The 24,849-nt window shown below is 39.8% G+C and overlaps 1 protein-coding gene across 2 annotated transcripts; it reads right to left on the bottom strand.

The window, feature by feature from the left end:
• Positions 1-703: 703 nt before the first annotated feature.
• Positions 704-23,435, bottom strand: WASF3 (WASP family member 3). Of its 2 annotated transcripts, none has more exons than XM_044442387.1 (8): positions 23,303-23,435; positions 22,626-22,760; positions 16,480-16,633; positions 14,863-14,980; positions 5,579-5,745; positions 4,656-4,916; positions 3,367-3,737; positions 704-861 (listed from the first exon to the last, which is right to left on the bottom strand). In XM_044442387.1, the coding sequence occupies exons 1-8, from the start codon at positions 23,433-23,435 to the stop codon at positions 704-706; spliced, it is 1,497 nt and encodes a 498-aa protein (XP_044298322.1). The 2 variants fall into 2 exon arrangements, with proteins under 2 accessions (XP_044298322.1, XP_044298321.1); XM_044442386.1 differs by lacking the exon at positions 5,579-5,745 and adding an exon at positions 7,121-7,296.
• Positions 23,436-24,849: the final 1,414 nt, after the last annotated feature.

A 24,849-nucleotide genomic window follows, 5' to 3' on the forward strand; every position in this document is an offset into this window, starting at 1 on the left:
AATAAAATTATAACATTTATTTAACCATGGGCTTCAGTATGCCTGATGTAAATTAGATTTTACAAAATTATAAAAAGTAAATAAAAGAAAAAAGAAAAAGGGCAGAAAATTAATCATTCTAATATTTAAACTCTAATATTTAAAGTTATTGTTCAATAACTTCTCAATTATTATCTATAGTTCCAAGGCCCTGAATATCATTCATGCTATACATACAAGAAAGAATAGGGCTTTAAAAATAAAAGCTAAAATGTTTTTCTGCTACCAATTTTATGCATTTTAGGGCCAAAACTGCAAAATCCTCACCCGAGGATATTGCTCTGCTATGAAGTACAACTAATATCCAAGATGCGTTGTACTCCAAAGCTGTTCAATGAACCTCCAACAGCTACACTAGTTTCAAGGTACCAAGGGAAACTGTTGATAATATTCAAGGAATCTAAAAAGTTACACATGTTCATGGTTAAAAAAAACCTGTCTTGAGTCAGAACAAGATTTGCTACATTGAATGGCACTTCTGTATTATGCAGTAAATACTGAAAATTAAATAGAGTTTGCATCTACATAAACATAGTCTAAGTAAAATTTGCTAAATCCTGAATATCACCCAATGTGTTTATTCCAACATACATTACAGCTCAAACATCATCAATGATTTCCTTAAGAAATTCATAGAATCCTTTGGTACTGTGTTCTCCAATTCTCAGTCTGACCAGTCATTTTCTTCACATTCTGAATCATCATCCGAGTCGCTATACTCCACAGCAATACGCCTAGAAAGAATTGTGGCCACATCATTTCCAACTGGCTCACGCTTAGCTTCCTGTTCACGCTGCTCTTGTACTTTTTTCAACTGGATTCCTGAAGTGAAGAGATGGATTATCCTAAGGTCAAGTTTTTTAAAAGAAATAGCAAGCTTGCAAGTACATAGAATTCAAAAGCTAATGAAAACAAATCTGAATTTGTTTTTTTACAATTAGAATTTACAGACTGCTTCCTTAATATATCTACACAGTCTTAATAAATAAGAAATTCCAAGGGCTCAGCAATTCCAAGTCATATTGCCTTGTTAATTGTCTGGCTTATTTACAGGCCACTGGCAGTTTCAATGCAACTGAGGAATTCACTCATAAGAGAAATGGGACACTGAGCATGAGAGGGGGAGGGGGGAGAGAGAGATTTTCCACGACATGGCAACCAAGTAGCCCCAGTAGGTTGTCATGCTATATAAACCCAAAATACATCCTGCAAGGTGGCTTATTTATGGGCAACAAACCACCCTAAGAACTCATGGTTTGTTCTAGGGATTGGTGTACTTACAATGGGTTGCCATCTCATCCAAGTCCAGGTGACCAGCCCCATAGTGATGGGTTTAGGAGTGAATGAGCTGCTTGACAAGAGTGGCATCACCTCTGCACCACTGTTGCTGAGGTCACCTGGGCTTCAGTGTTAGTCACACCATTAAGTGCCCAAGTAGCACCTTGGACCAACAGTCACTAGCTTTTTCTCTCAACTAACCATAATTCCTTTTGTGGTTGCCATGGCTTACTCACTCTCACACGCCATCTCTCTCTTTCTGGCAATTGCTTTTTGAAATCTCCAAAGTGAGAGCCTTTCAAATGAGCACGCAGCACACTGGAGTGACTATCCCTAGTTCACCACTGTTTTTGGTACCCAAGATTTGAGCACCCAAAACAAAACCAAGCACACCACCACTTCTGCTGGCAGCTTGGCATTCTGCAACTGCACAACTTTGATTATCCCAAACACGCAGGCTTGAGTTGTCAATGCCAGGATATTTTCTCCTGAAAAATTAAAGGGGGAACTATCCATGGACATTAGCAAAGCAAGGCTACAAATAGCTCAATTTGTTGCTTTATCTCTCATGTGACAGCTGTCAAATGCAAGAACCTCAAATGCAAGAATTAAATGTGGCTCACTGCTGCATATCAGGAAATCAGAAAGCCATAAATCTAACCACAATGCCTGACAAGTCAGTGACTTGATTCAAACGACATTACAATATTTTGTGGATCATAAGCCCGGGTGGACCACTGTGTCATGCAAAGCTGGACTGTTCCCCACAGGGTGGCATGCTCAGGGATTGTTCTTGGGATTTTTTCCTAAGATCTGCTGCCATGTTCTCCAAACCCATCACGGATACCAAAAAGCATCTAGCAAGCCATTTAGCAAGAGCAGCAAAAACAAAAAACAAAAAAAAACCCTTGCTGCTTTTGCCAAACTCATCCAGTCCACGGTTTGCTACCAGCGAGCCCAAATGTGCTCAAGTGGCAACTGTTTCCCACAGTGACTGCAAGCCCTCTGTACTTGCTGCAGCTTCCCCACACATTTAACCTTCCCCCTCAACCTACAAGAAAAAAGCATGAAAACAGACAAGATTTTTTCAATGATTACAAAACCACCTGTTTTCACAATCTCCCTTTTCAGAGCCTGATAATCCTTTTAGCATGTCTAAGCAACACATTCGAGGGGCTGTAAATGGTTGGCAAATTATTTTAATCATTTCTACAAGGGAAGCATATGTCCCTGTTTAAAAAAATCATTTAAAAAAAAAACAAAAAACCCTTTAAACTTAAAAGGTTGCTTGAGTTTTGGCAGTTAGCTGTCAGAACTCCTTTCCTCCCCAAAAGGGGGTGGGGGGTACTTTCCCAAGCTGCTAGCATCTCAGAGGAAAGCAGAAAGTACATAAGACCCTGAGAACAGTCAGGATTGGAAGGACGGAAGGAAATCTTGTTGCAAAGGAGGTGTAAGTGGCACCACCAATGTAATTCCTTAAGGCCTTCTGGCTGAGCCTCCTGGTTAAGCTCCTTTATCCAAGCTGCCAGCTTTCTCAGGGGTTGGATTATTTACCACCACATGACACTTGGTGTAGCTGAGGTACATGGTTGTATTACTCACAAAAGTTAGCCCATGAGACATCCTTCTGAGAAAACTGACTGTCAAAATAGAGACTATAATTCCCCTGGGATGAGGTAGGTTAAAGTGGGGGAAAGCTACAGTGAGCAAAATAGGGCTGGTGCACAGATTGTGTACAGGGGGAAACAAGTCGGTGCTGCTGCAGAGGCTCCAGTATACTCAAAGGAGAACAAAGGGGGAGCTGTGGGTGAACAAGCCAGCTTACATCTGTTGGGTACACCATGGGTTGTTTTGGAAACAACCAAACCACCCCAGCTTATTCACAGGGTGTGTTAGGGTGAAATGAGAACTTGTCCATTACCTATTTTTTAATCAAGATTAGCCTACTTAGAAATTAATCATTTGAATTATACATAGGTGCAGAAAACCCTCACTGCTAGGATGTTTAAGACCACATGCAAGGTCAGAGAATCCATTGTGTGTCCTTACCCATCCGAATAGCAGCCAGAAGATCACTTCGAGCATCACTGATGGGCGACTGGGGGGGCTCATGTCGTTTTGTCTCAGCCACTGCAGGAGCATGCATCGGAGAGGAGGAGAGAGAGGATCCTGCAGCAGGAGGGCCTGGAGGGGGAGGAGGCGGGCCTGGAGGAGGGGGAGCTGTAACAACAAGCCCAGTAGAAGGAGGATGAAGTGCAGCAGAATACATAGATCCAGTCACTAGTCCAGGATGGGAAGGTAGCACAGGGATTTGGAGAGGACTAACAAAAGCAGTCTGTGCAGAAGGAATCATGGGTGGAGGGGGAGGCGGCGGGGGTCCTGAAGGATTGAAATAATCCACCATCTGAGCTGCAAGCATCCTATATACAAAATAGAACACAATAGTTGTTAACCAAAGTATGGGCTAGCAGGTTTGCAGTATGTGCCCATTAATATATGCTCTGTTTGTTTATAAGCTTAATGACATTAAAAACACTGCTTTTCTTCACCTTTTTGGCAAGGATATAATACAGTGCTTTATTATATACCTCAAGACTTTTCCAATCATCTCTTCTTCAGATATACATGTTTTCCAAGTTTCAATCTAAACAACACCTTTTCCCACATCCATTTTTAAAACAATCTCTTAAATATATCACTAGAAGACAGCTACTCATCCTTACCTACTTTGCTGTGATGTTTTATGCAAGCATGTAAGCCTTGTTTATACTAGTATTCTATTATTCAACACTTATACCCACCACTGAAACTTAGGAACTTAGGTTATGTTCTCTCTGACAATGCATGGATTAAATTCATTCCTCCTGTCAGGTATCTTGTGTTTGTGGAACTGGTCTTTTTTAGGTGTTCATGAGAAATTTGTGTAAACCCACCCATCTCCAAAGTAAAAAACCAGTCCACACAATCTGCATGACTCAAAAAAAGCCAGTCCCTTGCTGAATCCATAGGTCAGATTTACAAAAACTCAAGCTCATTTGACTCCATTGCAGATTACATCTTAATTTCCATGCCTCTTTTTATTTATGTAGTGTCTTTTAGACTGACTTGTAATTTATCTCATGTCAGCTGTTCTGAGAACTTTTTTTGGTTGAAAGCAGGTTAGAAGCATTTTAGACCACAATCTTGTGCATGTTTAGACAGAAAAAAGTCTAAAAATTCTCAGCATTCCCTAGACAGTCATGTTGGCTAAGAAATGCTGGGAGTTGTGGGACTCACTTCAGTCTACACATGCACATGACTGCAGACTTTACCAAATAATAATAAAGCAAGAATTTTACCCATAATCAGCTGGTACCCGTGCTACAGTGCCAAAGGGTCCGTCTAAAGCTTGGGGTGGGGGTGGGGGTGGTTGCTGCGGTCTGTTCAAAGTAGCATGCCGCACTGTTGTAGAAGGTGGCCTATATTCATGTTCGTGGCCCTGACTTGCAAGTATGTACTGAGGGACATCTCCTGCTCCATATGAAGGCATCATTGGCTGCTGATGGGAATGATTTGGAGTCGCAGGATATGAGTAAGCGGTAACATCTGAAGCATGAGATCTAATATGCAAATAAGAAAAAAGAGAGTTGGGAATGAAATGCATTAGTTCTACTCTGTCTTGATAAGAGATTCCCTATTTAAAATTTTCCAATTTTTAATTAGTTAGTGTATCACAATATGGTATTATTAATGCAGACATTAAATGCAGCTCACAAAAGTTATATTTTCAAATTGATTGGTTTTCTAATACACAAAACCTTAAAACTACAAGGCATATATCCTTTCATACACAATAGGATATTAGTATAAGGGAAAAAGGAAGCAGCAACATTAACAAGAAAAGCAGAAGATGAAAGCAAAATTATAGACTGAGAAAAATAGATTATTTTTTAATGAAAAACTACAACTCGAGGACTTCACTTTTTCAGAAATTCCTGCTATCTGCAAAAAGTATCTGGATGAAAGAAGCAGAAAAAGTTACTTATTAGCAGAACACAGAATTTATAAAGCTGGAAATGTTTTAGCATATGACAATTAAGAACAACTGATGATCAGTTCACATCTCTGGGCTGCAAAAAGCTGAATTAGTAAGACAAGTTGTATCATATTGTCTTTTTGTTAAAAGAGGGTGTCATTAAAATTGGTGGTCATCAAATTATTCAGATAGGAAGCTGTGCAAGCAACAGAGCCCCAGAGCTTTAAGTAAAACAAATTGACAAACCCTTTGGGCATCCTGGCCTCTTTTGTGCTTCCTGCCTGCTCTTGTTTCTTTATGTCACTTATGAACTCAATGCCCATTTTTCTTCTTTCCCATTCTTCTTTTCTTGTTCTTACTTTCCTCACATTAATTTGCTGCTGCCGGCTTGGATTCAGCTTGTGTCTCTCTCTCTGAATCACAATGGGCATGGTATAAATGGATTGTACATAGGATTCCACATTTTGGAAAAAGAATTTCAGATGCTGATAGTTAAATGATATGGAAATGCTAGCTAATCAATATTTATTTTACATGCTTAACCTGTGTACTAAAGCTATAACAAGAAATTGTGAACTTGTGTGTGTATATTTTAATTCAACAGTTGTCTTACAATACTTTTAATTACAATATATTCACAGCAGAATGAGGCATGCTTTTCATGCTTCAAAAAAAAAAAAAAAGATAGAATGGGAATTAAATAAAGTCGGTCAGTCAAAGAAAGCCAGCGGACCTAAAAAAAGTTAATTAGCCCAGTTAACAGTTGGCAGGATGGTGGTGGAGAAATAGGTCTCACTCAGCTGCAGAGAGGCAAAATTTCATAGGTAAGTGACCGGGATTTTTTATATCAATATTCTCCAGAAATACAATCTGTTTACATACCAGAAGAGTATTTTAACATGGGGAGAAAAGTCAAACAGTGTAATTTAATAATCTTTTTCAAGTGCAGAAAAAAAACCTTAAAAAAACTCTAGAAATACTAGATAGCAGTAATGCCCTTTAAAACTTAGCTTTGCTAGTAGTCAGCTTGTTGACTTTCCTGAAATAATTTTTTGGCTTAATGGTCTGGGCTTCAAAATTATTACCAAGAAGGCATAAGCAAGGCATAACAGATGTTAATGGAAGTGTGAAATAATGCCACGTTCCATTATTTGTTGTGTTTGTTCCTTTCTTCCAATTAACTTGCAGAACAAATATGAAAACAAAAACCTGTACAGGCAGCTTGGCCAATCAATTTGGAACAGACCTCCTACTTAGCTCAAAGGGAACAGAACACAAGGAATACCAATGGCAAGGCCTGCTGTGCATATTTGGAAGACTTTTCTTGTTGTTCAAAACCATTTATAAACAAAAGCAATGCTTCTGGTTCTGCTGCTCCCATCTGAAAACGAGTTCAACATAGATTATAAGAAATTATTCACAACAGTGTACTGACATTAAAATCGTATCTCTCCTTGCATATTAAGGATTAGTGTTCTATTAAGCACCAGGAAGGTTTTTAATTTCTCTCTCAAAAAAAAAAAAAACATTTTAAAATAGTCTGTGGTCAATTAACCAGTGAAAACACATGTAGTGAACTGTCAATACTATAAAATATGCAGTAATATTCTATACTAGAAAAGAAATAGTTAACATCCTAAGCAAATGAAATTAACATTTAAAAAAAATACTTTCAAACATTCATGTTTTGTTGTAGTTCTTCAGTTGCTCTCTTAATCCATAATAAATGTAAGGCTACTAAGCATATCTGAACATACAACAGAACAAAAAGTCTTGCTGTGAACAGACCTAGTATCAGGGGACAGAGATCCCTCGGATGATGCTCCGTGGTATAGATTTTGAGACAACCTGTTGTCTGGTCTAAGCTCTTTATCATATGCCATCATATTCCACTCCTGGCGCCTGTTCCTTGCTTTTCTAACCTTTTTCACCTCGCGAGCTGTGCCATCTATACGCTTTTGCTCCTAATGTTACAGAAAGAGAAGAAACATGCGCAAGAGAGAGACAAGGAAGGAAAGAGCAAGTTAAATGCTATTAAGAGTATGAAAATAAGTAGATATGTAGGTAAGCCAAGCAAAATTACAAAAGCATACACTCACGGAAGGTTATTCATCTGACAGACATCAGGTTATTGTGAAAGATTTCACATCTATTTATTTGACAAGTATCAGCAGTGCTTTAATATTCAGCAAACCTGATATTACATTTTTTTTCCCTACAACATTAGAAATTGCAGCTAATGTTGTGGTTTGCAGAGCTTGCTTTAAAGAATCCAATCAGATAATTTTGATAATCTCTAAGTCATACAAGCAAATCAAAAGTGGCAGAATGAATTACAAAAAGTGACATGAAAATATTTTGCCATCACAAGCTGGGAGCCTGTACAAACCTATCTACAAGCTGATCTGATCTGAGCTTTTCCTGATGAGGAGCAAGTTTCTGTGCAAACTAATTCCTCAAACATGCATTCATTTTGAAACTCACAGTAATTTCCTCTTTGTTGCTCCTCTTGCAATAGAGGCACCTTTTCTGCTTTTGTTATTGGCTATCAATTGTTTTGCATGTTCATCTAATTAGACTAGAGTAGGGAACCTGGTACCCTCCTCCAGATTATACTCCCATTGGTCCCAGCCTGCATGGTAAATGGTCAGGTATTATGGACACTGATTCAAAGCAATGTCAATTACCCTTGGATTAGAAATTGATTTTGCCAGTTGTTTTTAAAAGCCAAATAAAATAAAATAAAATAAAAAATAAAATAAAATAAAATAAAATGCTCTAAATTTACAAAAGTTTCTCAAGCACAGGAAATGGCTCCATGATTTGTTATAAGAACCAGTCCAACACCAGAATGCACAGTCCCTCTGACTGCTAACAATACAGAATTCCCTAATCTTAAGTCTTTGAATCAAGAATCATGTCTTGCTGCTCAAAATGGTGCTTCCACACCAAAGTTGGCTCTCAATGCATGCTAACTCACCAGAAATTACTCACAAGAAAAGGCCTGAACATATGACTCATTGTGATAATTAAATGCGCTGTGGGCAGAGATGGTTAGGTTCATTAGCTTTCGAGAAATCTAATAAAGAAAAAACATCAAAATGTATGGTTTGGTTACCCATAGTTTCTAACAAATATTAAACATGTCTCTTCAGTTTTTTCTCTTGCACAAGGATTGCACTTCTAGGTATGTTTGGGCAGCCAGACCGGATTAATCTGGTTTCGGGTTGGTTTCAGTACTTGAATCTACCTTGGTTGCCCTGTAGATAACCTACGTAAAGTGAGACATGGGGGAAGCATGATGCAATTCCTTTAGGCCCTCTATCAGCCTCTTGATATCACTTATCAACATATCTTGTCTGAGTGTATTGGTAGCTGAAGGTACTTCTTTGCAGTGGTTTTGCTGATATCCCAAACACACATTATGTTCCAAACTTTGAAATGCCAATCACTACATTTACTTGATTCAGAAATGTGAATAGACTTGAAAAGTGCATTTCAAATAAATACAGAAATAAAAGTCTACAGTTTTTCAGTCCATGAAAACATTTATGCATTCCTATTTACTTTTAGAAGTTCAGTGTGATTCTGCTCATATTGTACATACAAGAAGTTTCCATTAAAAATGCCTGATATTTTTGACTACTATTTTATAATCAGAATAAGGGGAATTCAGGTGACCATTCTTCATGAATTAACTTTATATGCACTCACACTTAAAGACAGCAAACACAGTCATTCTCAAAATTGGTACATTATAAATATTCATCTATGATACAACTACTCACTTAAATCTGTCTATAAAAGGACGTGGACTGAATTCTCAGAATGTGATGAATCAATTCAATGTGCATTTTATAATGGAAGTGATCTGCTGAAAACTCTTTAATGCTAAAAAAAATGTTAAATTTTATATGGATTTAAGCTATTTTTCAAAGAGGTATTAATTTTCTGAAAGGACAGGTTGCTTACTTGTAACTGCGCCTCTTCAAGTGGTCAACTAAATATTCACACATGTGGGTTCTCTGCCTACGTGGAGCTCTATCAGGGAACCTTCTACACTCGAGGTGTTTTTGCCAAGAATCCTCTCTCAAAATCTTAGTATGTATGTTCCTACCTATGCCCTCAGTTTCTTTGAGACTTCTTAGCAAGGCCTCAAAACTAAGAGAAAACCCTGATATCAATGTCAATACAGTTACAGACACTGACGTTGTATTGTACCCTGGAATCACCATATAACATGCAATTCAACATTAAAGTGGGGATGGTGGATGAGTTGTATGTATGCACAAATGACCATGGGAAGAGCCAAGTTACATGTAAACAACTTGTTTTTCTTCTTTGTGGTCTCTTTACATCACACATGGGTAGGTAAGAGGCTGGCTTATCAGGTGGCAGGTTAATGTGTTTCTTATCAGGAAAAAAAAACACTACCAACCCAAAAGCAAACTCACTTTGGCCCCAAATATCCTGCTGATATTTGATAGTGCTGAACCAAAGTCGATGGTCACAACCACTTCACAGCACGGTCCTTCACAGGAGAGGCACTCCTCTTGCAAACAGCAGCAGTCCTGGTTGAATGCAGCTCTGCATAGTCATGGCCAACACTTCCAACAAGTTGGTTCACCAAGACTATGGACCCAACCACCCAAGAAGCAAAACACTGCCAAGATACTGAAAAACCAGTTTTCTTTCCTCCAAAGAAAACAAAAGGCTGTGATTGTCAAAATGGATCTGTCCTCACCTTAAAAAGGGTAACACCTACTGAATGTTAAGCATGTAAAATGTAGATTCCAAAGGTGGTGATGGTTAGTGATGGGGAAAAAACAGGAAAAACAATGTTTTGGTTAACATGGAATTCCAACACTACACTGGGGAGATAATATTAGGACAAAGGCCTTATAGGTCAAACCAGTTCTTGAAACACAAATCTAACTGGTTTGGTGAGCAGATAAACTTAATTTCCAGAAGAGGAAGATGAAGATCAACTGTCACTAAACCTTGAAAGAGTTTCAACAATACAGCCTGAAGAATCCCCAGTATGCTCTACTTAAGAACCACCATCTTTGCCAAAGGAGGGACACCAAGTTGAGCCTCAGATGAACTTAGTAGATGTGAAAAAATAGACCAACTGTGTGTCTTCAGTACACAAATGTAACTGTTAAATAGATGTGCAACAAGGAAACTTTTAACCCTCTTGGAAGAACTCAAGAATATGCTGCACTGAGCAAGAAGGATCAAAACTGCAAAACTGAACAAGATGAAAACTTCTTGCACTTATGTGCATATCAGTTTTGTGGAGGGTTTCCAGGCCCCATTCAAACCTACCTATATCAACAAAGAAAACCCATGTGGTAATCAGCATTTAGCATAATCTCCAGGTTGACAGGCCAAGAATGTCCAGGTTCAGATGATGAACACAGAATCAATCCCAAGTGAATAGATGTTGCAAAATTACGAGGTAAATGTGGCTGCTCTGGGATATAGGCAAACAATAAATGTCCTGGTCACCAGGGAGTTATTAAAATACAGCTTAGATTCCTGAATCTTTGCTGGGGCCCTAGAAAAAGTGGGAAAGAGATGGAAGAGCCTTTGAATCCACTTGAACAGGAAAGTACTTTGGACATGCCCTGACCCACTCCAATTCTGCTGCACAACTGAACACAGCTTTTGTTCATTAGTGCTGCAAACAGATGCACAGCTGGCATGCCCCATATCTGGATGAAAGACTGTGGCATCTCCAAATCAAGATTCCACTCATGCAAAGTATTAGTAGATCTGATGAGCAGGTCTGCTAAGATGACCTTGCCTGATATATAACTGCCAATTAAGCCAATGTCCCAAGTTATGCACAATGTTATATGGTGTCAGTGTTGTAAGCTAAAGAGAATGCATGCTGCCTTGCTTGTTCAGGTTATAGACCACAGTCACACTGTCACCACTTGTATGTGGTGGCCCTGGATATTGAGTTTATACTCATGTAAAGACTTTCATACTGACAGAAATTCCAAATAATTGATGAGGGCTGTCGATTGGAGATCAGGCACCATGAACTCTCAAGTGGCTACAGAAGGCACACTGTCCATTATCAGGATCCTGGACAGGGGTAGTTGAAGAAATGGCATGCCAGTTCAAAGATGGCAAACATTCATTCTGCATTGAAAGAAATAAGATCTCTGGCTGTATGTCAGAAGATTTTAAGTTGTGCATCCTGACTGGGGTGGAAGTTTCAAAGAAAGCAATTCTGCAGGGGTCAAAGTCATTGATGAGCAAATGGAGCACCTGCTATAATGGTGCTGTTAGTCCTAGAAGCTGCTACACTGCAAACACTGTGAACACATACCTGCTATAAATTATACAGCATAGGGAAGTAGCCTCACAAACATGTCTCATGGAAGATATTTGCATCCAGAGGCTGCATCCAACATAGCCGCAGTGTGCTGCACACCAGTGCAAGGGTATGGGGACTGGGCTCTCTTCTCCCAAAATACAGCATTCCAAGGTGGTTATTTCAGACTCTGAGCTGGCACTGGAAGAAGAGGATGGGTTGGAATTCTTAGATGAAATGCCATGGCTAGGAAGCCTCAAAATGAGATAAGCATATAGTGAGAACTAGAGGCAAGGCTTGAGATGAAGAAACATAATTTAGTAAGTTCCAGCATCTGATGCCAGCTCAAGTGGGCTGGTTAAATGAGTAATGTCTGATGTTCCTACCATTTGGACCACAAGCAGCAGGAACCTCTGTACAGGTAAACTCCATTTGGTTGAGAAAGCAAGCAAGATATTCATTTTAGAACAAACTTCTTGGCATTAGTGGTATTTTCTCTCTCTCATTAGGCTGCCCATTTAGATGGGTGCCTTTTGCTAATGACCTCTGCAATAGTTCTTTTGTTGCTGGCATAAAGATCCAGAGCTTGCAGGAAGTCAAAGCTGACAATGACATCTATTCTTTGTAGAGGCAACAAGCAGCCAAATGTTGAGATAATGGTGAATTTGTATGTCCCAGAGCCATATGCGAGCACAAACCCAGAAAATCATTTTGTAAATACCCAGGAGCCGTTGCCAACCCAAAAATGAACACTTTTTTGGGTAAGTGTCAGCACCAACCATGAACCAATGGTAATGCTGGTACTGTGAAATTAAGCATTCTTGAGAGTCAATAACTACAAAACAGTATCTTTGCTAAGAAGAGGCCATACAGAGCTCAATGTCATCTCACCCCTAAACTCCTTCAGGGGTGAGAATTGAGTTGAAATCTCAAAGATCCAAGATCAGACAAAAGCCCTACATCTTTTTGGGGTATGGTGAAACTTTGAAAAAAGAAGCATCTTTATACAAGTCAGGAATAACTGAATAGTATTGTTTTGTGAAAATGTGTCCACTTCCAACTGCACCACCTCCGACAAAGCCATAGACAAGATACCTGTGAAAGGAAGGGCAATGTTGAACCCAACAGACCTTCTAAATAACTGCTAGGATCCATGCACCTTATGTTATGTTTATTCATTCTTGATGGAAAGGGACAGACAAGTTCCAAAGTGGGCAGACATAAGAAGGAACAAAGCAGAATGGGGAGGTCAAAGACACTACTCCCATTGAAAACTATATGACTGAAAGGCCTGATAATTTTTGCTTTGCTACAGAGGGTGCTGAATAGTTGAATTATTGATTTCTTTGCTACCTGCATGGAAGCACTGCTACTATTGGCTAGTTATGGCTCATCTTTTGGACCATGGCTTGCGCCTTCTGTACCAAAAGTATTATATTGTCCGTTCCAGCACTGAAAAGTCTCTCATCACCAAGGGAAAAATCTTTCTGGAAAAATCCTGTAGACCACAGCCACACATGTGTACAAAGAACAGCCCCAACCAATATCTTTGCATCACAATTCACTTGATGGCGGGATTTATTTAAGTGCTGCCTTGAAAGTCAAGAGTGTTTTACTGAAAAACATGTGCTCTTGTTGCCTGGCAAATAAGTAACACAATCTCTGCCCTAAGAAAAGGTGGTAAGAAGATAGTGCAGTATGACAGTCTGAAATTTTGAAACCTAGGGCCACAGTTGCATATACATGCCTTCCTATAAGCTTTTTATGCATGGGGAATAGTGGAATTTATTCAAGGAGCCTTGAAATCACTCCACTATAATCAAATCAAGCTGTGGATGAAATAACAGATACTATACAGTAGATCCTAGTATTTGTACAGATACTCCAATGTCCAAGTGTCTTGAGTAACAGAAACTGGAGCCTTCCCAGAGTTCTGTACAGTTTGAAGTGATGTTGGTAGAAAGGTTTTAGCAATTGTACAGCTGCTTCTATACAAATTAAATTAATAATTGGATTTCAGTAATGGTTGCTGGGTCTCCAGGCCCAAGCATTGAGCCATACAGTGTACCTGGGTCAGAGAAGTGGCCTATGAGCTACATTCTACAAGACAAGATCTTGAGAACCAACAGCCATATAGAAGATGAAAGGTTCCATGGGGAAAGGCAACATTGATTTGGAATGATAATTTTCACCCTCCTCAGTGGAACATGGTGACATTTTGTCCTGTAATGATATGGGTAAGGGTGACAAAGCAGCAGATAGTTCCAGCAAATGGGACCGACTGAAGTGCCTTGGAGCCTGCATCAGCAGCACTTGTGAAACAAACACCAGCAGTTGCACTTTTCATGGCAGAAAAGGTGGTAAGAAGATGCCAAGGCATAGGACCACTGTCAAATGGGAAAAGTGATGTCTTGGAGAACTGGTGTACAAACAGTGTATAAATTCATAGCATAACTTTCATTCCCTCCAAGCATTCTGAACACCCCAAGAGTAGTAGGATCATCTGGGAGGCATCAAACAATCTAAATGTTGATCCCAGTCAGAAACTGGAAACCTGAACTGCTCCTGAGGGCCACAGCATGAAGGGCATTCTTTATCATCCTGAACTGCAGACCCCAGCATGTTTCCAGCTGTGTGATTTGCTAAAAGGTGATGAGCATCTATTAAGGGTTGAATGTCTTACCACTGAGGTAGAAACAATCAATCCCTGGTCCTGGCAGTACAACTAGTAAGATCCTTGATAATTGAAGGGCAGGCATCTATTTCGATTGTTCTGAGTAAGATGGGAAAGATTATTTAAATAGGCTTTTTATTCCAAATTGTTGCCTATCCCTGGTTTTTTAGCTACATGATATCCATAGGCACTGTCACATCTCCCACACAAGACACCCTTCCTTGTACCCCAAGGTGTCTTGCCCCTCTTGCTTTTATTTTTTTCATTTTTTAAAATTGCATTTTCTTACCAGCTATGGATTCAAAGAAGTTGTTTAGTGTGTTGAGCCTCAGACTGCATGCCTAGCTTGTACACAAGTGTTCTGGGAAGATTACTTGTCTTTTGTTACCAGTCATTCCTCCCATGGTAGCCATTTTGTGGTGCTGTCCAGGACCATTTCTCACATTGCCAAATGTAACCAAAGGCACAAAAAGGTTGCCTATTCCATGGTAAAAATGTAGGTACATTCAAAAGTTTGCCTATATTTACCTTTTGTCGTCTCTTCTCTTTTCTTTTGTCTTCTGTATCTTGTAACATTTTCTCTTTCCAGAGATCAAAGAAATAAGATGGATCAGTATAGAACTTTAATCCATCTTTTTTATCATCTCTGTGAACAAAATAGAACAGACATTGGGGATGTCGGGGTAATTTAACACACACTGACCTTAGCGAACAAGCTAGGATAGCATTTAGCACGAAGGGCTCCAACCTACCAGCAAACCTACTCTCAATTAATTAGAGCAGATCTATCCAGCAATGGCACTGTTTCAAGCAGCAGAGTATTCCTTGCCAATAATGAATGGGCACCCAAGCCTGCTGTTTAACATTGGTCACTGGGGTCTTTAATTATAAACAGATCCAAAGATCCTTGTTACATTTGCTCTTTACTATTAATGCATCTGTTGTTTTTCTACAATCAAACTCATATGAGCAGCACTCACTAACATCCAGCTCCACTAAGGATACAATGTAAACTTCCCTAGCTTGTGCAAACCCTGTCTGGGAGAAAGCAGGTGCTAGGAGGCTTCCTGAAGCAGTTGACATGACAGAAACTAATCTTATAACAGTGCTTTAAAATATGCAAGCATCTCTTGCTTAATATACCGATTTTATATAAAATTAATGACACATGGAATTTTATTATTCTTAGAGAAGCCATAGCACAGTTCTAACTTTGTATGAAGAAGCACCACATACACTCTCCATAAACCCCAGGGAAAAGGATCTCGGCTAACAAGATCATTTGAACATGGAACTATGTTGCCAAAGGGACCAGTATCTGGCTTACTATCCATTCATATGTACTCCAAGTTTGCCTTACACCAGTCAACAGAACTAGCCTAGGATGGCTCTTTCATTGCTGATTTGAAAGCTATGTGCATACAATACCTGACCCTCAAGAAAATAATGCTCGTAAATTTTAGAAACCTATTCACATAATAACCAAAAGCTGTAAAATTCCAAAATCAAATGATTAGTCATCATTATCCAACAATGAAAAAGAGTGTGAAAGTAGATAAGGCATTTTGTGACTGAATTCAAGCGGTTTTCATCAAGTTTTAAAACTTCCATGGATAAGGAACTTAACTAAACATGAAGTAGTTACATTCTTATTTCTGAAAATATACAGGCACACATATAGCAGCCATATGTTTTCCATTCTACAGTTAATAACAGCTAGTGGATGGGATGAGTAAAGAATTAAATAATTTACATTAGGGAAACTGTATATTGTTGGGGGAGGGTTAACTTCCCTGTACACCATGGCCCTGATGCAAATAAGACCCATACTGCTGCTTCTGGAACAAGAAAAGGGCAACTGAACTCCAGGCCATGGAACTCCCACATCCTATGTAGCTTGCCTCTGAGCTGTCATTAAATAGGCTTCCCCAGAATAGGCACTCATCTTCAAATACTATTTGACTATTACATTGACCAAGCATATGAATTTGCTTTAACATGTATAGTTATAAAATGTTAAGAATTCTGATGCTCCAAATGAATTCACATATTCCAATTCAACCTGGCAGCAAAAGTAAGTGGGGAAAACTTATATCCTACAAAGTGAAAAGAGCAGGACAATTTGTCCATGTCAAGTTACTGTACCTATATGAAGTAAGAATATTCAATGGAGGAGGTTTGTCACTCCGATTATAAATATCAGCTATAGGATTGGGAATGCTGGTCTTTGAAACCACCTGCTGGTCCTGTATTGTAGAACTTCTGAAGGCTTTTTTCATGTTGATATCCTGTAATGAGACTGTTGACAAAAAAACAGAAGGATTTAGGCACAGGTACAATTTAAGCTGAGAAGTTGTTGCTGCTAGTTGCGAAGTCGCAACCAACTCATCACGACCCGTTGGACAACATTCCTCCAGGACTTCCTGTCCTCCATCATCTCCTGGAGTCCACTTAAGCTCACAAAGCTGAGAAGAGATAACCGCGATATCCAAGAGTAGGTCAAATAAAAGTATTGACCATAACAGACTTCAAGCAAGAGGCAAAATGGATTATATTTGCAGGATTGTAAATACAATTTTCTCTGACATGTATAGTAATACTTTCTATGAATATTTTGTCAATCTTGCTGATTGTGAGATAGTATTATTTATACACATATTTATAGGCCACCTATAACTGCTGAGGCCTTCCTTGACAGCTTACAGCACATTAAAGAAGTAGAGGAAAAAGTACCTTAGGAGCACAATCCTATGTTACTTTAGACAGAAAATGGGCCTATAATTCCCCACACAGCTGTCTGGGGCATGCTGAGAATCATAGGCCTTTTTTCCATCTAAACTTGCCTAAAACTGCAGCTTAGGAGCCTGATGTTCTATTTCTTACAGGAAAAAACTTCCATACACACAGAACCACCAAGGCAGGCCAGAGTAATGTCTCTGTTAATGAGTTGCCAGGTAGACTCAGATGGACAATGTCCTCAAACCAGGAGAAGAATTTGCTCTAATGTGCATCAATATGGATCAAAGCCTCCTTATAATGCAAAGTAGAAGAAAACCTTCCATTTTGTGTCATACAATCAATTACTAAAAGGCTTCAGTGCCACATCCAGCACTGAGTGTAGTCCTTTCTGAAGACTGGTAAGCCTGGCATCTAGGAAAGGATCCTCCATGCCATGGGACACAGGGAAAATATATCCAGGCACAATGCTGCAATACTCTTCTCTCATCTTGAAAAATTAGGTCCAGGTTCAATGGGATTTGGAAGAAGGTTCAGTCAGAAGTCCATAGCAGTTGCGTGAACCACATCCATATAAGCTACCATGGTGTTATGATGTTGTAGCAGAACAATGTCCTCAGCCAGTTTAGGAGAAAAGCATCTCCCAGAGAGTTCCTGCCCACTCTGGTCTGCACTCAGAAGTGGGGGTATTCCACATTGTCCTGAGTGGCAAAAAGATGAATCTGAAGAGCTTTCCCCCTTTGTGAAGAGCTTCCTCAGCATGCTGGTGTTGAGTTGTCACTCATGGGATACAAGAGATGTGTGGCCCAAAGTGTCATCCAAGGTGAAGCTGGTGCCAACAACATTGTTGTAATCCATTTAGAGTGTTTTTGGACTAGTTATTGCAGAATATAAGTTGAATAAACAAACAAGGTTCACAGTGACAGTGATGCCCCTGTTGATACACCATGCAAAATTCCTAGCAGCTGGATGGGCTAGAAGAACAGACAGGATACCCCTCTGCTTGTTGAGAAAGAAAACCACAGTGCTATTGTCTGTGGCAATATGGACATGTGAGAAAAGATGAATGTTTGAAAAGCTAAAGGGCCTGCTTTACTACAAATATTCCCAGCTAATTTATGCTTGAAGACTTTGAAATTGTTCCATGTCCCTCAGATCTTTAGAGAGCAACAATGTGTTTCCCCTCCAGACAGGGAGGCATCTGTGGTCACTGTGAAAGTTGACTTGTGGGAATGAAAGGAATCCTGTTAGTGAGATTGTATTGATAGGTCTACCACTCAAGTCTGTCCAAATGGATTTTTGGATCCAGAGTCAAATTCATTGAGGGTTGTCTGTGGGATAGAAAGTGTACATGAGCCACAGCTGCAGGGGACAGCTAACATGACCATTGCTCCCATGAAGTTGAGGAGCTGTTGGATCTGGAAAGCAGTGACAACAGTGTGTCTGCACAGTCTCTTGGCTGCTTTGTTCAGTACCAACACTCTGGAATCTGGAAGATATGCCTCTGTTGAACTGGAGCCAGCCAAGAAGGGCCCCAGTGAAATAGATCAACTGAGAGGTGTGGAGAGAAGATTTCTTTGAGCTTGTAGAAAGCTTCAACTCTTCTGATAAAGGGCCAGTCGTTTTGCTGTAGTAAAGTGAGTCTCAATTATTGGTCACAATTAACTGGTCATTCAGTTAGGATAGAACTGGTTACCTCGCAGGCATAAGTGGGCAGAGACTACCACCATACTTTTTGTGAAGACCCCTGGGGCTATGGACAGTCCTAATGACAAAACTGGAAGTGTAGGAAATCCCTGTGTGAGTCCTCTGTGTAATGTGGAAGTATGCATCCTTCAAATCAACAGGGGTGAAACAATCACAGCCCTCCATCCTGCTTTGGTACCCTACAGGATCTGGAGTAGAAGCAATCTTGGACTTGGAAAGGAGGGACCCACTCTATAGTGCCCTGCAAGGAAGTGAGTCTACCTCCACAGTCAAGACAGTAGATGGAACCATACTCCTTATGATGCCAAGGTGTGGGAGGGCACTGATCCTATATTTCCACTCCGCAGTAGATAAGACCCAGACACCCAATGTGCTTGTTCCCTATGTGAGAAGGAAGAGAGGCTCAGGGAAATAATCAGAGTTGACACCTCCCAGTGTCAGAGCACCTATGACCTTGTCATACCTTGGGGTAGCATCCTGCATTCAGGATGGGATACAGGCTGTTGTTGAGATAAGTGGTTTGTCTAAACCCAAAGTGGAGAGGGAGGCTGACTGAGCTGGTACCACTTACATGATACTTTGTACACTCATGACAACTGCTGTTGACTGAGTCCCATATGTTGAGCTGTCATCTGAGCTCTCTAGACTGAATACATTGGTTTGTCATGTTCCCATTAAGAAGCCTCTCCCTGCTGAATGACAGGTCCTCCAGCAGAGTGTAGCAACATGCTTTAATGACTGTTTTGCCTCTGCAGTTGGCTTGATGCCAGGTTGTGTGAATCTGCTGGAGGGAGAAGCATGAAACTTCCACCTTGTAAAACCACTGGCAGGTGGTCATGGACGAAGCTGATTTTTTTTCTGGTACCAAGAAAGAAAGAACTGGAATCAAGCTATGGTTGCCTGGTAATTTACTACCCAAAGTCTCAAAGCGGAAGATTTATAGATGTCCCTCCCCCATGGGTTTTTTGTTGACTGGCATAGAATGTTCTCAACAGAACCTTCTCTGAACAGACTCAATGACTGAGTTCAGTTGTGGATATTAGAAAAGGAAGTTCATGTCTTTTTCCAACACACTGTACATATTCTCAAGCCATATGAACCTCAGAGCCATGGAGAATGCCAACTTCCACAACTGCTGTACAATCTACAGTGTTGGCAGAAATGGTTCAGCAAGCAGGGTCCACTCTTCCATATAGACCATGTTGAAAACCAGGTCTCTCGTTGACTGCTGCATGTCCAGACCCAGAGATTGGGCCATTTAGAGAATTTAATTCAAAAAATTGCCAAAATCTTTGGATGAAGAGGCTGGATTTTGGGATCCCACAGCAGCTTCAAGTGATGAGAGAGATAGAGCCATATCCAATCAGTAGTCCTCCAGTTCAGAAGGTGGAAATTCTGGTCACAATCTAGAGAGCACAGGGATAGAAGACTATGACCAATGCAATGGTATTGTGCAGGCAGTAGCACAGTACAGTGGCAGTTCCTAAAATGTCCCAGGCCGAGAGTAGATTTCTGTGGACATACTCCCAACTCTCCAAAATAGGACAGAGCTCTCATTGGTACCAAGAATCACAAAAAGGATCTTGATCCTGAGAATGCCACCATGAGTGGTACAATGGTGATGTGGATCATTCCAAGCACCTGCCTCAATCAGAGAGAAAAGCAAGAGCATTCTCTAAGGTCTTGACATGGACAGACTTCACTGGGACTGGCGAGATCGTGTCCCACTAGAGTGTGGTATGCTAATAGGGGGCTTTTATACTAAATCAATTTAGCATGATTCTGAAGCTACAGAAGGAGGATGGCAATTGAGGCAATGTATCCTGGACTTCTGATTTCAAGGTTGCTGAGACTGGTTCTTTTCTCAGTACCATCTGGTCAGCTCTGAATGTGGTCAGCACTGAAAGGGCTTGCTGAGCCAGCCTGAAGTGGCGGATCATTGAATGCTGCTTAACAATTTAACAGCCTCAACCCATTTTGCTGCTTTGGTCCTCTTTGCCATTTTCTAGGTCTTGAACACTTTCAGTGAGCATCCAGGCATTGGTGGCATGGTTTGGCCCATGGTTAGAGCCACAATCAAGGTAAGCACAGATTGACTTGAGGCTGGAGCCTTTAAGTAGCTGGGACCTCCTTTTCTACTGGCTTGGAGGAATCTAGCAGTGCCTTACTCCAGAGTTCCACTCTCAGGCAGTCTGCCCTGTTTCTTTGGGCTGTTTCATGAAGGCCTGGCAACAAGAGGGACTCAATGACAAGTCCCTCTCCTAGGCAGAAATGGCAGAGGGAGTGTTCATTGGTTGATGGCAGTTTGCTCCCACAGTAGATGCACTTTCTAAGGGGAGCCTTCAGTGCCATCTCAAGAAGAAGGAAAAAGAGATAGGCAGAATATAATATTTGGAGGAAAAATGCAGAAAGTATGATAGGAGATTCTGAGGAGATGAACAGAATTTCATATAGATGGATGGATGGGTAGAGATATATACAGAAAGACAGAGATAAGGGGGAAATTACAAGGAAAGAAGATCCATGGGACAAGGGGAAATTGCAAGAACAAAGAAGCACAACAAATTGTAAGAGAAAATGCTGTGAATCACAAAGATAGGCCTTCCTGAGGCACCACAATGGAGGTGGAGAAAGACCTGAAGGAATAGGCAGGAACCCACCTATATACCAACATTGAGGGTAGGCAAAGAGTTCCTGCTAAAACTTTTTAAAGAGCACTTTTGGGAGGATTTTTTTTAGTGTGGGGGAAAAGAGTGTTATTTCTGAAAACAAAAATGTGTTTCTAATATCCCATTGTAGCAAAATTCCACTTTGAGTTTGTGAAGATGAAAGAAGGAAAAGATCTTTGTATACAGCTCAGATATTTTCTGCAAGAAGACTCGAAGTGGATGCAGCAACTAAGTGCCTTGCGTAGAAAAGTTCTGAGCCTCAATAGTAGTGTCATCCTAAATTTATTTGCTAAGTAATCCCCATGCAACATTGTGCCACTTATTCCACAGTAAGTGTGCTTAGAATTGCAACCCAACCCAACAACAGGCTTCACACAAGCACAGATCCCATGAGAATAACTGTTCATCAGCTTCTATAAGAAGAATTTGTAAGTGAGGCTTTTAAATTATCAATCCTTAAATGTGTTTTCAAAATAATCTAAAGATTTACTTGAACATTTGCATTAGAAATCCTAGACCACAAAACCTATGCTTCTGTTAATGCTGGTGGTTATGTAGGTCAACAGCCAGAAACATCCCCACTTTTGAATATTCAAGCCATGGTGGGTGGTGACTTTATGGTTTATTGTGTCATGCAAACCCAGTTAGGGTTAAATAATCCTCACAAAACTCTAGCCCATGAGTTATGTGAGGCTTGTTTAACTGTGGCATAAGTTATAACTGTATCCAACATTCTAAACTCTGGTTAAATTGACATGATCATTATTAAGGATCATTTTCTTTGACAACCCTAAAGTAGCTCTGTTTATATCTGTTTAAACATAAAAAAATTGAGGGATATTTTAATTTTCTGTATCTTTATAAAGCTACATCAAAAATAAATTAATATTGGATGAAAGATACTCAACAGCAGATCTAATTAAAAGTAGAACTCCTACAAAGAGATACATTTCATGGGTTTTTAGCTGGAAATACTATGTAATATTTGTTTCTCCTTGTGCTTTGTCTCTTTTCCTCCAAACTGGAGACTTTTTCCTAAAACAACTACTTTTTTACAAAAGGCAAGGTGAAGTATAATTCAATATAAACCCCACAATAAAAAGTAGAGATTGCTGTGCAATTAATTACTATTTCCCTGTCAATATCACTTCTAGTTCTATTCACAAGGTAATTCCCTACCTTCTTCCACAGTTGAATCCAACTGGGTAACTTTGACAGCAAGTCGGTCAATTCTGTCTTGAAGGGAATTTGCTCTTATGTAGAAGTTGTTGGCTTCATTAAACAGCTCACCAAATATGTCTTCAGCATGCTTGCCTATAGAAAAAGAGGATGCCTTCCTATTTTAATCACTGTCACACATATTATTCACACATCTGCACAGAGGAGTTTTCAGAGAGTTACATATTAAATGCTTTTTTGCAACCTAATATAGAATTCCCTCAACCTGACTAAAGGCTGATCTTTTGGGATAGTGTACTACAGTTAGAAATGCTGCATGTAGCCACCTTCATTTGGTCAGAGCAGCTCCAGGTCTTCCCAATGGCAAGGAGAAATAAGCACATGGGAAGAAAGGAAGAATCCTTTAAAATCCTCTGTTTTTTCTAACTTCACAAAGTGGTGAAGAGAGGCATCTAAAAAAGGAATATAGTATATGAAAGATCACAGGACATAAAGTCAGGGTGAACAGGCATTCACTCTTCACTACAGAAATTCACTAATTTTGCCTCCTCACCTTGGGTGTCAGGACTGCTAACCCCGAAGTCCACAGGCTGACCAAGACATATTTTTAAATGGTCCAGACTCAATGTTACATTATACATACACAAATACAATAAAAGGCTTTAAAAATGACTTACTTAGGCTGCTAAGCTGGCGTATAATTGCAGCAAGGGTACTATTGGTTACACATTCTAATTCACTAGTAATTCCTTCAGGCAGAGCTCCTCGGCAAAGATGCCGAGGTTCAATGTTTCTTTTAACTAATGGCATGATTCAGTATCTGTAAAAGAAAAATAGAACATTAGTTTCATACCAATTTTCTCCAAAAGTTAAAAAAGCAGCAGCTGCTACTCCCATACAAGAAGAATGTGTTTGAATACTACTGGAAGGGATATGAACCCTAATACTCCAAGGGAAATGAGAACACACAATTGCTGTATATCTCATGAAAATGTTATGAAGAGGGCAAACCACTTTCTTCCTTAATAGTTGTACTTAAGGTGTTGCAGAAAACTAATTAGTTAGGTTCTCTTTCTAAATCATCCATGGATTCACAAGGACTTAATTTGAGAACATATGCCAGAACTTTTGTAGACAGTCCCTGAAGATCATAAAACTGAATAATCCTGTTGACCATCTGCTTAGAGACTCTAAATAGGACTAGTAATGTGGAATATAAGTCTAATAAGTACATACATACATAAATATTCTTTTAACTTCCCAATATTAAGATGGCTTTTTCAAAAAGGAAATCCAGAATATAATGTGAATATAGAAAGCTGAAGAACTGCAGTGAAATGCAGCATAACTACAGCACACACTGTGGTTGAAAGCTTCCTCTGATAACATGAAATTAAACTTATTTGCAAAGTATCTATTAAAAATGCTTGCCTACTCACAAACAGCAAAGTGTTATTAACTACATACAAATACGGAGAAAACAATAGAGGTTCTGTTTCATTGCAGCAAATGTGCTATAATGATCAACTAGCATGCACAAGTATTCAGAAGGTACATTAATTCCAGAACAGGAAACTTGTTTTAAATTATCAGTCTTTCTCTTGGCAATTTAAATTAGTCACCAAGATCCTCAAGGATGCTTACTGAAGTAGGGGGAAGGCCCTACTTGAAGAATGTGGGACCATCCATAATGCTAATGTCTGGAGTGACAAGCAGGTTTCTTTCATTTCAAGTGTACCCAGATTGATGCCTATTTATTCTTTTGATGCTTAGCATACGGGCTGTTAGCATGGAAAGACACTGAGAACACAGCTGTTTCTTAGTCACACCAAAAGCTGGAAGAATGGGGAAATGAACAAAGCAAAAAACAGAGATTGCTCACATGCCCATCATCATGACACATGCATGTGCATTTTGTCCGACCAGTCCTCCCTCATTCAAAATTCTTGACTGTGCAGCAAAATAGTTCTGTGGCACTTGAATTTTTGTCACAAAAATGAATGCAGACACTTCTTTAAAGAGAAGGCAAATGGAGAGTAAAAAACACTCTGGCCTCTAGTTGACCACACTTTCAAAACAGAAATGGCAAAAAGTCAAATTAGCAGCTGCTTTGAGAACAGCTGTATTGTAGACAAAAACTGAGGCTGTTACAGAAAGGTAAAAGCAGGAGTGTGATCAAAATTTTACTATCTGGTGGTCAAAACAAAGCAAACAGAATTGCTGG

Source organism: Varanus komodoensis, unplaced genomic scaffold (genome assembly GCF_004798865.1).
Source record: "Varanus komodoensis strain SLA01 unplaced genomic scaffold, ASM479886v1 scaffold4, whole genome shotgun sequence".
Taxonomy (NCBI): Eukaryota; Metazoa; Chordata; class Lepidosauria; order Squamata; family Varanidae; genus Varanus; species Varanus komodoensis.